General features: G+C 35.8%; 1 protein-coding gene across 3 annotated transcripts in view; it reads left to right on the top strand.

The window, feature by feature from the left end:
- Window positions 1–17,253, top strand: part of tafa3 (TAFA chemokine like family member 3) — a 190,724-nt gene that overhangs the window by 161,136 nt on the left and 12,335 nt on the right. For 2 of the 3 annotated variants that reach the window (XM_031896813.1, XM_031896812.1), the window contains 3 exons: window positions 5,726–5,875; window positions 7,417–7,541; window positions 11,296–11,365. In XM_031896813.1, coding sequence (XP_031752673.1) covers window positions 5,726–5,875; window positions 7,417–7,541; window positions 11,296–11,319 — 299 coding nt within the window. In that variant the 3' untranslated portion in view covers window positions 11,320–11,365. Of the gene's footprint in view, window positions 1–5,725; window positions 5,876–7,416; window positions 7,542–11,295; window positions 11,366–17,253 lie in introns of those variants that run through there. The other variant, XM_031896814.1, reaches the window with a different exon arrangement.

The raw sequence follows: 17,253 nt of genomic DNA, 5'->3' as shown, positions 1-17,253 counted from the left end.
AAACAAAACATGTACTTACATATAACAAATGGCGACCTATCAACTCCAAATCTGCTGAAATACTACTTGGCAGCTAGAATAGCACAGATTGCTTCTGCACAAGCGAGTACCTATACACCGTATAGAGGATGACCTGATCTACCCATAGTCATTACAACATATACTATGGCTACAAAAAAATACCCTTCAACAGCCTCAACAACATCTCTCCAATCACAATTGAAATGCTACATATGTGGCAGGCATTACAAAACAAGTACCACTTAATTTCTAAACCATCCCCACTAAGGCCTCTGACAGAAAACCAGGACTTCCCACCTGGACTATCCAAGCGAACATTTGCATGGTGGATCAGCAAAGAAGTAACAATTTACACTCTCTAACCAAATATAGTAAACCACTTACCCTTCTACAAATAATGGAAAAATTTCAACACCCCCCCCCCCACAAGAAAAGTACAGAGCTTTACAACTGGCTCACTATATACAACACCAAGCTAAACAATGTGAGCACAACACCCTAAAGGCCTCCATACACGGGCCGATAGAAGCTGCCGATATCGGTCCCTTGGACCGACTCAGCAGCTTATCTGCCCGTGTAGGGACAGAAACGAGCGGGCTGGCCGACCGATATCTGGCCTGAAATTGGCCAGATATTGATCAGCCAGGTTAAAAGATTCAGTCGGATCGGGGGCCGCATCGGCTTGTTGATGTGGTCCCCGAACCGACTGCCCCATTGCCGCCTACATAATCTGGCCGGATTATTTTTTTTTTTTAACTTCAAGCTCCCCGATATCGCCCACCCATTGGTGGGATATCGGGGGAAGATCCGCTCGCTTGGCGACATCGCCAAGCGAGCGGATCTTACCGTGTATGGGGACCTTAAAGGCCCCCATACACGGGCCGATAGAAGCTGCCGTCCCTTGGACCCTTGGCAGAAACGAGCTGGCTGGCCGACCGATATCTGGCCTGAAATTGGCCAGATATCGATCGGCCAGGTTAGAAAATCCAGTCGGATCGGGGACTGCATCAGCTCGTTGATGCGGTCCCTGAACCGACTGCCCCATTGCCGCCTACATAATTATTTTTTTTTTTAACTTCAAGCTCCCCGATATCGCCCACCTGTAGGTAGGATCTTAGCGTGTATGGAGACCTTAAGCTCAACAAGCATGGAAGCAAAATCTTCAACCAGCCCGCCTCAAATAACAAAAAGCTCAACTATATGCTGAAATGGGAGAGAGACCTTAGTATATCACTCTCAACACAACAATGGTCCCAATGCAGCATAATGGCTTACAAAGGAAACACCTGCATAACAGTTAGTGAAACCTCTATCAATATTCTCCATGGAACATACCTGGTTCCATTCAGATTGAACAAATTCTACCCAACATGTAAGCTGCAATGTTACCAAAAAAATAAATATAAACCAATAAAAATTGTCAGTGTAAAAGTGCTTAGCGTAGCACTCTAAACAACGTTGCATTCATTTAGTATTAATTGGTATTAAAAGAAACATTTATATAATTAGAGAAAGGAGTGTTTGAACTGATATATTGCCATAGCACAGACTGTATACAGAAGCTCTAGATAGAGAGAATAAGATAGCAGAGCATTAGTCAGAGCAGAGTAATGAGCCCTTATGAGTTTAAATAATGTGCAAGCTAAGAGGCATTCCAGGAAACATGCCTTCTGTATTACATGTAAGGTTTCAAAATGTCCTGCCTGTTTAATTAGGGGGGATGCCTAGGCAGCTTGTATTTTCTTTTTTCACTTTGCAAAACTATGGATTGACAGAGCCAACAAGGTTCAAGACAGCTCTGTAATTATTGCCATACTACGAATTTGGAAACAACATCTAAAAAGAAAGATAAAAGAAGCAGAGAACTATTGAAAATGCGGATCTTGTATGTGTTTTACAGAACCAATAACAAAAAGTGTCAATTAACCAGTGCACTAAAGACTGACAACCTGTGACTGCTCATGACAGACTGGGGACATGGTGCAATGACCTTGCTTAGCAGATTTCTGATACAGATCATGCAGCACGTTTAATAATGGTGACACAAGCTTACTAGCTAGTCTTTTAAATAAAGTCCCTTTTCAATTCAGGTAGAAGATGTGATTATTTCAGACACTGGGGAGAAATACATCATTTTGCATTTGTTGTAGCAATCTGAATCCTTACTGTAGTTTATGTAAAAGTGATATATATGTTACATTTTTGGATAAAGTTAGGCCTGCTGTCAGTCACCATCTGTTGGTGAACTGCAGTATTAACACCCAAGCCCAGGAATGATTAGGTTATGTGTTGCACTTTAATAATGAAAGAAGCAACAACAGCAACAATCTCATTTTTCTACTTCATGTATTGGATCTATTTGAACTAGATAGATTGGGAGGATCAACCTTTTCTGCTGTTAAAGCTTATAGGGAGTATAAATGCAATTTATTTTTACTGATGGAGTTAAGTGGATCTAATGGCACAATTCTGAAGTCACATCCAAGCACTGTTAAATCAAAACTATTGTTGGAAGCTAACTGATATATCTGTAACAACGTGGATGAAAGAATGGGATGCACCACTTGATTATAGCATAGGCCAGTAAAGCACTGATTCCTTTTTAACATCTTTTAGATACTGTGCTGCTTATAATTTCAGATTTCCTAATCGTACAGATGAAGAAAATTATATATGCCCACATATCCGCTGACTTTAATCTGAGTCTCTAAACCGCAGTTAAAATAAATGCCATTGCATCTTACTGTGGAAAAGTTTTAATGCTGGTTCAAAGTATGTTCAAAGAATGTGGCTCACTGTAAAACACCCTCAAAGTGCAAGAGTATAATGTAGTCATGGCATAGCCATTCACACCTATTAGGATATAGAGGGCCATGTCCCATAGACTCCATTTTAAACAAATAATTCTCAGTTTTAAAAATGATTTCCTTTTTCTCTCAAATATTAAAAAAGCACCTTGTACTTGATCCCAACTAAGATACAATTCATCCTTATTGGAAGTAAAACTTTGCTTTTGGGTTTAATAAATGTTCAAATTATTTTTTAGTAGACTTAAGGTACAGAGATCCAAATTACATAAAGACCCCTTGTCAAGAAAACCCCAGGTCCTGGGCATTCTGAATAACAGGTCCCATACCTGTACAAATAGTTTGTGTATAGTGTCTTTATTGATGCAAAATTTCACATGTTTTTTAGCTTTGTACCACAAAGCAGCTTCACAATGATGCCCTTTATGTATCTTATCTGTTTTGCAGAGAATATGCTTTCTAAGCATATTATTAATGCTAAAAGGTACAGGAACTGATTTACTAACAAAGTGTTAATTGCACAAGTGCAGTTACCCATAGGTTTTATTTTTTGACTTGTACAGTAGTTTTAACAAAGCTAATGGCTGATTATTTGCTATAGGTAAATGCATTAGATCAAATTAGCATCTGCTGTATTTTATTAAATTAGCCCTTCGGCCTCATATAAAATCTGGAGGACTGTGGAATGCCCTTCTCTGAAACTGAAACAGACAAAACCATAGTTGCCTTCATTCTCACATGAATTGCTTTTGCTTACTATCAGTCTTTATTCATTCATTGAGATGTTTATCCATGTCCTGGAATCCCCATATACTGGATTATAATTCAACTTGCAAACTGCCATTGCTTCTGCCATTAGGTTTGATCCTGTGTGACATTATCAAATATGACAACAGGACAAGCTATGATGGCAGATGATACTAAATGAACAGTTGAACAGCCTGGACTTTCTACACAGGCAGCACACAATTAGCAGATTTTTTTTTCACCTAACTTTATTACTAGCGTCCCCGTCACAGAATGCACAGGTATGGGCACATACTAGTGATGAGTGAATTTTTTCACCAGGCATGGATTCACAGCAAATTTCCATATTTCCTCATTGGCAAATTGTTTCACAAAACTTCCACGAAAAGTTGCCACAGAAAAATTTGTCACACCCTCAAAAAAATTTGCTGTTGAGTCAAATTGGGGCGCGGTTGCGTCAAAACGTTTTTCGCCGATTTTCCGTCATTTCACAAATTCTCCTGTCCTTTCACTTATTTTTCTGCAAAGCGAAATGGGACAAATTTGCTCATCACTAGCACAGACTGCATTAAGGGAAGAAGAAAGAAGGAAAGAAAGCTGGAAAGTAAACTTGTAAAAATATTAAGTAACTAAATATTGCAATGGTGAGTTGATTATTTAAATTTAATATACATCCAGTCAGTCTCATTATTTGTATGCATGTTATTCTTTATGCCGTGAGGGCCATCATTATTTCATAGCAAAGATGGATAGAACTATAAGGATCTAAATGACAAAAGGATCAAATAATAAAATACGTACACTCTTCCTTCTCAGAATTCCAAGAACAACTGAATGAAAGCAGATTTAATTCCTTGGACAAGAACAGTTATCTAAAGACAAAGATAAACTTTAATTTAAAACAATGCTTCAACATAAATCACATTCATTAAAATGATTTAGAATATACAAACTTTAAATTGGGGTCAAAATATTTTATTAAAGATGGCCTGTTAGAAGGTTCTAATAAAAATGGGAATAAGCTTCAAGTTGCCTGCAAAAGCCAGTCCTGTTGAAACAGGTGACATAATTCTTGTGCCTAAGAGAGGCTGATAATGTTGGCTATGATTATCTGGGTAATTAATCTTGTAAAATTAATACCAGTGACAAGTCTGAGCCCTTTGGCACAAGGCTGACATCGCTTCATCTGTACCTTAGAGACATAAAGGCAACACAATAGATCACTTTATAAAATCATTTTATAAAATCTGCGCCTACCTCAGTTATTTCTATGATAGAAAATATGTCCCGTATGTCCCATAGTAATAGTAAATAGAAAGTAGTAAATATAGTGTATTTAGTTATATAGTTACAAAATGGTTGTATGCATTACCATTAACTTTTTTTTGGTAAGCAATTATAAAATTTACAAACTGGCTAGAAGAGTCTGAATCTTAGGAAGTAAGTATTCTTAGTTCATAAATGTGTTAATATATTTGTTACGGTTGGGCAAATGTGTTCATTTAATTTTACTGTATATTTCATGACTTAACCAGTAGCAAAAATGAATAAAAAAAAAATTATAGAGGTAGCTCATGCTCTCTTGACCACTTGTCATCGAAACCACAGTCTGACTCTCCACATTTATTTTTCAGGGGCATTATTAGACTTGGAAGAAAAGACATTGTAATGACATTTACAATTGTGGTTTTGCTATTCTGCTTTTATCCATTTCCATTCTGTTTTAAAAAAAATCAAATAATGATGGTTACAGATCACTGCCCTTTTGGCTGACATTCTGGGAACTGAGTGTTTCTTTATGAAAGCATATCACTTGTACTGTATGACTTCTACCCCATAAATAGTACTGAGTGAATGATTATGGTTATTTAGCACAGCAGAAGGTAGTTATATTTGTCTATCAATTACAGTTGATGAGTTTATTTGACTGCCAACATCAAGATCTCTGTAGGCACATAACTGTGATTCCATGATGTAAAAACACTGAAGGAACAATGTATATCTGGACTTCAGTGTACTGATGCAATGCTCTTTACTGTCTTTCAAAGGGATTTGTGCAATTACTGGTATTTTACTTCTTAGAGGAAAAGTATCTATAAATCCAGGATGGTTTCAAGTTGTCTGACAGCTGGATTTTCATGTCTTTGCAGTTCACGTTGAACCGGGTACATGTGAAGTAATCGCTGCCCATAGATGCTGCAATAAGAACAAGATTGAGGAGCGGTCACAAACAGTAAAATGCTCTTGTTTTCCTGGACAAGTTGCAGGAACCACAAGAGCAGCACCATCATGTGTCGATGGTAAGAACTATTTTCTCTGTGTAAAGTAAATATGAAAATGGATGGACTGGAGAGTGATTAATAGATCTCCTTATGAAATGTTACTGTGCGTGCACTATGAAACTGTTATTACTGTTCAGAAAGTAAAGAACATTGTCACTGTATGTTAAAAAACATAGACTTGTACAGTAGATTAAAATTTATTGAAGGTGTCAAAAAAAACATTTATTTTTTGTCAGTGTTTCAGTCTAAACTCATCCTTTCTTCACCATAATAATATTTTGATCCAATGTATTTGTAGTTATTTCAGATCCTGCATCTATTCAATTTATTGTGCTGAGTTGTGCAAGCTCTTCCTTCTCACATATCCTATAAATGTAGAGTATGTAAAATGCATACATTGTCAAAGTATAGGATGTTTTTGTCAATATCCTGTCCTTTTATAGTCAATTAGTATTTACTATTACACAGTACAACTCATTTTGGTACTGAAAGTACACAGTGCTACACACACATTAAATAAATAGTGATGATCGAATTTTTTTGGCCAGGCATGGATTCACAGCGAATTTCCGCATTTCACCATTGGCCATGAAAATTTGCTGTGGCAAAATTTGCAAATTGGGCGCGGTAGCGGCAAGAAAAGGTGCAGTCGCATAAAAAAAGAGCCAATAAAACCAAAAAAATAGTGCAACAAATGTGTTTCATGAACTTTTCGCCGTTTTGCGAATTTTCTTCCCGTTTTGCGAATTTTATGGCGAAGCCAAACGGGATTCACTCATCACTAAAAATAAAATTAAACCTAGTGAGCCAAAATGAGTCTTATGTTCTAAGGAATATAACTTTACACTTTAACGCTAGCTTTCCACAAAAGGCACCCTAGACTTACTCACTTACAAGATGCAATGGAATTCTTAAGTGACACTACTTATTCTTAGCAAAACACTACTAACTCTATGTTAGTCAGCTCACTGTTATCTAACATATACATAGACTGTAATCAAGCATCAGAAGGTTAAATCATTTCTGTTTAGGCTGTTTAGAAAAAATAAATTATATATATATATATATATATATATAATAGAGTTGCAATTGCACAAAAACAAGAAAGAAAACAAATCTAAAGAGTGGTAGGACTCAAGTTGCATCCTCAAGTGGGACCAATGTTACTGGAGTGGTACATATTTATTATGCAGTGCTGCTTTGAGAATCAACTCCTGTGCTTGCTGGACTACAGATGCTATCATACTTTTTACCATGATAATATGCTTTTAAATACTGGAGGTACTGGAAGTTTTTCTGCAATTTATGGGTGGAAAAACAATGCCACTGACATTGATCTAAAAGTCTAGGAGTATAGGAGTATAAAATAATAAAGGGACCGGTCATTCAGAATGCTCAGGATCTGGGGTCTTTCTGTAATTTGGTTCACCATACTTTAGGTCTACTAAAAAATGTCCACATTAAATAAGCCCAATAACAATAACAATTGCATTCAATAACAATTATATCTTGGTTGGTATTACCTATGTGTTACTGAGTTATTATGACTACATTTACAGCTTCTATAGTTATCCAGAAGTGGTGGTGTCAAATGGAGCCATGTTTAGAAGGAGAAGACTGCAAAGTTTTACCAGACTTGTCTGGATGGAGTTGTAGTACTGGAAACAAAGTAAAAACAACAAAGGTAAGGCCAGTTCACTCATGCCTCATTCTTTATTTCGAACAAAGGTGTAAATTTAATTTTAGTACAACCTTACTGAATGTTTTGGCAGACTTTGTAAAATCCTAAGGGATATTTGTACAGCTACAACTAAATATAAGCAACTATTTTACACTTGCCAAAGAAACATCTTTGCTTAGTTATGTGCACCACAATAGAAAAAATAGCAAAAAAGTCCTTGTATAAATACTACTAAAATGTGACTTTTATTATTTTATAAATAATACAATAGTCAGAGAGGTAGTACTCAGAGTACTTTAAAAGACATAAGCATATATAGCGATTTCAGAAAGAAGTTCAGCTTAGTGCTTCACTAAAAGATTTTCTGTGCATTACTTGTACTGAATGTATCCATGGAATATAATATGTAGTGGACGACACTGCTCTGACCTACTTAGTGTAAAGTATTTTGGCAAGATTAGAAATATTAATGGCTATTAGCAGTATGCACTGTCTTGGAGTAAATACATTGCCTTGCAAAAGCTTTCAGACCCTTGACCATATCTTTCATTTTGTAGTAAATAAAAGTCCTATCTTATGCTGCAGCACTGCTTTCAAATATCTTCTTTAATATACATCCCCAGTCTCAAAAAGCCTGTAGCTTTGATATTATATATTATAGAGAGTTAAAGTAGTACAAATATAGCAGTTTGTCAAAATGGTAAGGTTTATATTGAGGGGTGATCTGTGATCTTTGGAGAGCTATAAAACATAGAGTACGGACACAGGCACCATTCTTATAAAGCAGCTAGAAGACGACAGTTATTTATTGTGTTTGGGAATGGAAATAGCTAAGAAGAAGTTATGAAAAAGGATATTTAGGATCCTACCAATGTACTGCCCTTCATGCTGTATAACTCTCCAGAACTACATCTGCTTGCTGAAGAGAACATCATTTCTGTATTTAAAAATGAAAAAATTGAATGGTTCAAAGGCTATGGAAAAAATGTTCAGTTCAGCTGCTTAAATATTCATTGAATATATAAGTGTGTTGCAATTCCTAGGTCAGCACAAATTAAGGTTATCAGATCATTTGAAAAAACAGGGACCCTACTAATATATGGAAATTCAAATTAAATGGAATGAGTAAGGCCCTTCTAGCTATCTAGAAGTGTCTTCCATTTATCATATGATCATGTAACAATAGTATGACATATATGTTTGATAATTACTTCTACTTTGCTATACTATTTTGGATAGAATATTAATATTAAAAATATGTCTTTGAAGGAGACATTAACATTTTGCTTTTAGTATATAGCACACAGTGATGGCTCAGTATTTTGCAGTTGTCCTTTTTGGACTCTATTTCTTATTTGAACTGATTTATTTTTGCTGGGGTTTGGATAAAAACTAGGGGACATGATTATTGCATGGTGAATGAAAATTTCACAAATTTAGCAAAAATAACTGAATAGTACTTTAGTATTGTAGCTGCAGTTCTTGTCAAAATCTCAACATTTGATAACAAAAAGGTTTCAAGTAATTCTGTAAGCCCCTAAAGAATCAAAGATACACTATCAGTCTTACATGACTCATATTTTTATTATAGTTTCTGGTACATGTTTTGAAAAGAAAAACAGTCCAAGATATGTTGGAAATAAATTCAGTCTTTACTCCAAATACAGTATAGGTATATGATCTGTTATCTAAAATCCAGAATGGAATTACAGAAAGGCCATCTCCATTTTAATCAAATAATTAAATTTTTAGAATTGATTCCCTTTTCTCTGTAATAATAATAATAAATAATAATAAACAAGTACCTTATTTAATTAAACAATCCTATTGGTTTATTTAATATTTAAAGGAGAACTGAACTCTAAAAATGAATATGGCTAAAAATGCCATATTTTATATATTGTACTTATTGCGCCAGACTAAAGTTTTAGCATCTCAATAGCAGCAATAATCCAGGCCTTCAAACTTGTCACAGTGGGTAACCATCTTGGAAAGTGTCTGAGAAACACTCATATGCTCAGTGTGCTCTAAGCAGCTCTTAAAAAGCTGAGTTTAGGGGTTGTCGCAAATTATGATGCAGAAAATAAGGTTGGCCTGTAATATAGGCTGATGCTAAAGGGCTGATTATTAAATTCTGATGCTATTTGCTCTGGTTTCTGAGCTGCCATGTAGTAATAATCTGCATTAATTACTAATCAGCCTTATATTTTGACATTTTTCTTCTGTATAGATAGTATATTGTGAGTTTGCAATTTCTCTGGTGCATAGATTTCTACCTGCTTGCCTTTAATATATATATATATATATATATATATATATATATATATATATATATATATATATATATATACAGTATATATATATATATATATACTGTATTACTGTATATATATTTTTTTTATTATTTTTTTTTTACCTAAATGCCAGTGTATCTGCATGCTTATTTTTTATTGGAATAGTTTTTCTATTGCATTATACCTTATTTCATTATAAATTAGGGATGCACTGAATCCCGGATTCGGTTCGGAATTTGGGCTGAATCCAGCCTTTTTTTGAAGGATTCGGTTTTGGCCGAATCCACAGGCCCGGACGAACCGAATCCAAATCCTAATTAGCATATGCTAATTACCATTCAGAAGGGTTAAATGGTAGGGGGGATAATTAACTTGTGCTAAATAGGATTCGGATTCGGTTCAGGATTCAGCAGAATCCGTCGGGGTGGGTTCGGAGGTTCGGCCGAACCCAAAAAAGTGGGTTCGGTGCATCCCTATTATAAATGTAGTGGACGGTTCTGCACAGCTATGTAAATACACATGCTTACGTATATACCAATTTTTATATGCCAGTGGTTTGATTTTTGGTAGATTAATCTTTTCCAGATCATGCACTAATTAATTCTGATGGAAAATGAGCAATGATTAAGCTAAGAGGCAGCATTTCTGCATGTCTTACTGGACTCTATTCATTGTGTCAGGAGCCTGTCATCATTCACACTGTGCAGATTAACAAAAGTTAAATCACCCTGACATTATTGTAGTTCCAAGAAATATTGGTAAGTGGCATTGTATCCCCACAGACAAATCCTCTTTGGTATAGTAAAATGAGTTTACAATATCTGGCTCAAACAACAAAAAACTTTCCATTCTTCCAAAATCATTCCAAGATCTTTACAGAGCTTTCTATCAAACACAGTGAAAAAGAAATATTCCTTTTTTACCAAATCCTGTATTTATTTTGATAAAACAGGTGAGAATAAGCACAAAGATATGTTTCTTTATACAGTACCATCAAGAGCTTCAAAAGGGATACTGACAGTATTTTAATTTTTCTGCTGTATCATCCCTACAGCGGTCTATTTCTAAACCACAGTTTCCTGACATCTTAGACCAAGATCACTAAAAAGTGTTTCTTCACATTTTTCTAAATGGTAGTGCTCAGCAGCCCATCTTTTTTCAGGATACTATGTTTAGGCTGTTGTAGTTTTTAAACTACAGTAATTTAAAAATTGTGTTATCCCCAAGATTTCAGATACTTAGGGTCATTGTAGAAAAGTGTCAGTAATGCTTTTAACTACCAAAGCTATTCCTTTTTCTCTGCTACACACTATCTTCTGCAAGGTGATGACTTTGGGAAATAACAGAGGTGTAGTGCCTTAATGTTCATGTTGCCATGTCAATGCTCATCTTCCCATCTGTTATAGTTTCAAAGTTTTTCCTTTCTATCCTACCACCTTCTCTCCATTTATATCACTCCCTAGCTGGTGGCAAATGTCAGTGTATAAAATCACTGGGGACTAAAGACAGAGACAGAGATGCATCATAGTGGGGTAAGTAAGCTCCACCTTTCCCACACATATTTTATATGTGTCTAATGTGCTCCCAAAATAAAACCAGATAAATTACTTAAAAATATCTCACTGAACATTTATTTTTAAAGTAGTATATAAAACTATAAAATCTATAATTTTTTTAAATAATTTCTCATCTATCTATCTATCTGTAATCTATCTATCTATCTATCTATCTATCTATCTATCTATCTATATTTATCTAATTACATCACATTAATACAAACAATTCCACCTCAAGAAACAAATATGTCATCTATTATGCAAAAAAAGCTTAAAGTAGAAGGAAAGGCTAAGACACTTGGGGGTGCAAAAATGTTAGGCACCCCCAAGTGACTTTAATCGTTTAACTTGTACCCCGGGCTGGTGCCCCTGTTAGGAGAAAACAACACCAGCCCGGGGTACCTGTAGCGAGCGCTTCCTGCTTCGTTTTGCCGGCAAATTCCCGGGACCGGCGCATGCGCATTAGAGTGAAACGCCTACTCTGTTAAAGTTTGGCTTTTTCACTCTACTGCGCATGCACGAGCAAGCGAAGCAGGAAAGAAGAAGCGCTGCAGGTACCTCGGGCTGGTGCTGTTCTCTCAGAACAGGGGCACCAGCCCGGGGTAAAAGGTATGCGATTTAAGTCACTTAGGGGTGCCTAACATTTTGGCACCCCCAGTGACTTTGCCTTTTCTTCTCCTTTAAGGACTGAGGACCTCTTGAAAATGGGACTTTTTTTATATTTTTGGTCATATGCCCAAAACCACATATTAAAAAGAAAAATATTTTGTTGATAGTAAGGATTTATAATGGCAAAAAACAATGAATTGGTAAAGAATAAACAACATTTTAAACAATGATTTTGGTAAATATTAAAATGACCTCAAACTGTACATTTTCTCCATAATTGTATTTGTAATTTGTCTGGTACCAATCAAATATACAGGATTTCATATTTTAGCATAGTCCATTATCCACATGGTTAATTAGGTTCACTTTCTAAATTACATTCTCAGAAAGCCCATAGTCAGTCCACCAAAGCCAATTCAAAATAAATTAGTCTTTAAAAAGCACAAACCGGACATTTAATAAAAAAGATTTGAAGGGGTGATTAACACATAGGCATTGTTCCTACCAACATAGAAAACATTGACATGCTCATTTCTGTCCTGTATGTGCAGTAATGAATAGCATCCACCAGTTACACTGCAAACAGGGTGTAACTGTATTTATTGGGCCACACTGCAAATTCAGTTTAGGGCCCCAAAACATGACCTGTTCTACTAAGATATATTGAAACTGGTCATTAATTAGGGCTTTACTGGGAACCATACACACCTGCCCCCCCCCCCCCCAAACCGTAGGGTCTGCTTCCTCTGTAGTTATGTCCCTATGGGTAAAAATGAATACTGACTCCCCACAACCATACACACATATCTTGAAAAATATGCATAAAATTTCTTCATCCAATATTCCCAGATATGTATATAAGAGCCACATAGGCTTGGCCATTTGGAGCAAAGTTTTTTGAAATAGGGACAGGCTGACTCCACTTTAAAATTAATCCAACTAAAATTTGCTTTAACAATTTTCTTATGCTATAAATTAAACAGTTATTAGCAGAGGCTGACACTTACGTTGGAAGGGTTAATGAAACATTTTTGTTTAGTTTACATATATGGAAAACAGGGTCACAGACAATATGCTGGGCTATGGCTGCTTTTTCTTGTGCTGAACAAAGAAAAGAATACTCAGCTTTTCTGCCAGTATTTACTCAGCGTTTCATTTTTATATATTACACTTTTTGTGTGTGCTGCCACAGAAAGAATTAGCGCGTGCTTCATGAGATTCATGAACCACCTGATTACATGCTGCTGTTGCTGCTTCAGTCTAGACAAATGTTTTACTTAATCTGCTCTTTTCTTTATTTTATTTTTGCTGACCGGTGTATTGATCTACAGAAAGGAAAAAGAAATGGCACAGAAACTTTCTCATTACCTTCCAGCATTGTAAAACACTTCTTCACAGAATAAGAAATGCAAAAACAACTAGGGATCTAGGGCCTTTCTAAAACAAACTGTTACAGCCACAAGGGTTCAACACACTTTATTTATTTTAATTATTAACCCAATGGCTGTTAACAAGGCTTTCAGAGAATTGAAGCAATATTTTGGAAATCTCTTTTGCATGTTATAAGAAAAAGAAATGCAAGTTGAGTGTCAGAAGTAAAATTACAGTATTAATGTTTTTAGATTGTAAGCTCTATAGGACAGGGATCTCCTTTATCCTATGTACCATACTGCATGGGATTTAATATCTGTATATTTATATTTGTATATTGCAGTGTTTGTCCCTGCCATCAGTACTTTTCTTTACAGTAAAAAAAGTACAGCACACAAATACTAGTACAGGCATGGGATCCTTTATCCGAAAACCCGTTATCCAGAAAGCTCCAGACGTTATCTGGTTGCTAGGGTCCAAATTACCTTAGCAACCAAGGAGTTGTTTGAGTGACTGGAATATGAATAGAAAGATAATATATAACATAGCTATAGTTACATGATTAAGTTGGGTTCAACCATTCCAAGTGAACTCAGCACACATAAACCTATACTAACCTATCTATACACTCACATACATAAACCATATATACCAGTATCACAATATGTTAATGTTAATGCTTGTTCAAGAAATCATCCAATCCCCTCTTAAAGACAGTAACAGAATCTGCCATTACAACATCACTGGAAAGGGCATTCCACTGCCCTTATCATGAAAAACCAAATGCAACCAAATGCAAGTTCTGTTCTTCTAATCTAAAGGGGTGGCCTCTGGTGCGCTGATCCTTTTTATGGAAAAAAGAACATCCCCTATCTGTCTATAATCCCCTCTAATGTACTTGTACAGAGTAATCATGTACCTTCGCAAGTGCCTTTTCTCCATCTCTTTTACCAATTTAGTTGCACGTCTCTGCACTCTCTCTAGCACATTAATATCCTTTTTGAGGACTGGAGCCCCAAACTGCACTGCATACTCAAGGTGAGGCCTTACCAAAGACTTATAAAGAGGCAAAAGTATGTTTGTTAATGCCCTTTTTTATGCAAGACAGCACTTTATTTGCTTTAGTAGCCACAGAATGACAAAGCCTGGAATTAGACAACTTGTTATCTACAAAAATCCCCAGATCCTTCTCAATTAAGGATCCCCCCAACACACTACCATTTAGTGTATAACTCGCATTAAATTATTTCTACCAAAGTACATACATTTGCACTTTTCAACATTGAACTTCATTTTCCATTTTGCTGCCCAGTTTTCCAGTTTTGTCAAATTGCTCTGCAAAGTGGCAGCATCCTGCATCCATCTTATATGTTTGTACAATTTAGTATTGTCAGCAAAAATAAAAACAGTACTTTTAATGCCCACCTCCAGGTCATTAATAAAAAGCAACTGTCCAAGGACAGACCCCTGTGGTATTCCACTAACAATACTGGCCCAATTAGAAAATGTTCCTTTTACCAACACTCTTTGTAATCTATCCTTTAGCCATATCTCTATCCAAGTGCAAATATTATGTTCTAGGCCAATATTCCTCAATAGTTATGTTTTGCCAGGCATGGATTCGCCACTGGCGGATTGTTTCGCGAAACGGATGAAAAAAATTTGCCGCTCGTCCAAAAATTTCGCCCGCATCAAAAGAATAGTCGCACGTCAAAAAAGAATAGTTGCGGGCGTCAAAAGAATAGCCGTGTGACAAAAGAATAGCCGCACAACAAAAGAATAGTCATGCGTCAAAAGAATAGCCGTGGGCAACAAAAGAATAGCCGCTCGACAAAAAAAATAGCCGCAGGCGACATATGAGGAGCAAGTTCACCTCCTCATAAAACGCAATTTAATTAATCAGGTAAGATCTGTTACGTATAAAACCATGCTGGCACAAACTTATAGGATTGTGATTTGCAATGTATTCAAGTATTCTATCCCTTATTAATCCCTTACAAAAGCTTTCCTACCACTGGTGTCAATCTAACAGGCCTATAGTTTTTAGGCTGAGAACGGGATTCCTTTTTGAATAATGGAGTAATTTGCCAATCTCTCACCACCATGCCAGTCCTGAATGAATATAGTTTGTGTTTTGGAGTACTATTCTTTTAGCAGTATTGTGCTCAAGGTTCATTAATGGAAAACACAAAGTAATCAGCAGAGGAAGCATTTACTGGCCACCTGTTTGAAAGCAAATAGCTTGTTATTTGTTGCCCAAGGATATGTTTATGTAAATATGTATATTTATTCTTATATACACATACAATAAAAGGGATAGTTCAATCAGAAATATACACTTGACACATATCTACAGAAAAACAAACATGCAAAATACAAAAAAACACTGAATCAAAATAAATCAAAATAAATTAGATTCAGTTATTTACAAAAATTATAACAAATGTGAATATGTAATTCCACTGCCTCCCTTATACTCATCCTTCCATTCAGTCTGGTCCTCACTAAAGGAACACACTAACTAAACTTAAACCATTCTATTAACTTACATAGATGTACAGGTATGTGCCAAGTTCTGGTCAGTGACTCGTGATGAGGGAATCTTGTTTCACTTCGACTTAAAATTCACAAAGCTTTGAAAAGATTTACGAAATGGTGAAAAATTCACAAATGCAAAAAAAATTGCTGCACGTGCTATTTTCCGCAATTTGTAAATTTTGTCATAGTTTTGACACTTGCAACAATTTGTTTTTATGCGCTACATTTTCTGACGCATGGCGTATTTTTTCACTGCAAAATTTTGCACCTGTTTGTCGGAAAAAAAACTCGCCAATGGCGAAATGTGGAAATTCACCGCAAATCCATGCCTGGCAAAAAATTTCGCTCATCACTATCAGTGACTATTTGTTTCATTTAAGAGAGTTGGGCATAAATGCATGAAGACTTGAAGTTCAGGACAATAGAAGGTGTAAAAGGAAGCTTGAGGACAGAATGACTGAATTTACAACTAACTTTTGTAATTGGGGAGGGGATTTAGCAGTTGTCTGATCAACAACGTGTGTTCAGGGCTTGCATTTGTTGTATTCTAATGCTATCTAGTATTTACATATCCCCAAATACACAACCTTTATATATATATATATATATATATATATATATATATATAAAATATACCCATATTGTATATAATAAAGATATGATACAAGCAAGTCTACCTGAGGTAAAATTATTTGTTGCTATTGGTTACTGCAGCTGGGCAAACATTGCAGCTTTTATTACATATTTGGGTATAGTGTAAGAGCTGCCTTATGGTCATTTCACTTAAATGCTGTACATGGACAATTACTGTATTATCATAATCTATATATGACATCTAGATCTGTAAAGAAAGTGCAGGCTAATCTGATTGTAGCTCTAGCTCGTATACCATGTGTACAGGCAGTATAGAGAAGAATTCTTAAGAAGAATTAAAGAAAGAAGTAATGTTCCCTACACTCAGCAAAATTTGCACTGACATGGGGCAAATTTCAGAATTTATTTATGCCAGCATAGAAAACATACCAATTGACTCCGGCCACATTTATTTAAAAGGTATACAAATCATTAAAGAATGATGATTACTGTTAAATTCTGCCATTAAATAGTTGAAAGACAACACATCTATAAACAGTTTTGTGTGTGTGCTGGGTTTACTTGGAAGGGTTGAACTTGATGGACTTTGGTCTTTTTCAACCCTATGTAATTATGTAAACCCGCACTGCAACCATTATAACATTTCCAATTGGGTAAAGGTGCAACAAGGTCATATAAATGCTACAACAAGAAAGCCAAGCATCTTGGAAGTTATATATACACACTCCAATTAATAAACAATAGAATAGGCTG

This window comes from Xenopus tropicalis, chromosome 2 (genome assembly GCF_000004195.4).
Source record: "Xenopus tropicalis strain Nigerian chromosome 2, UCB_Xtro_10.0, whole genome shotgun sequence".
NCBI classification, from domain to species: Eukaryota; Metazoa; Chordata; class Amphibia; order Anura; family Pipidae; genus Xenopus; species Xenopus tropicalis.
This window is presented reverse-complemented; position numbering and strand designations above follow the sequence as displayed.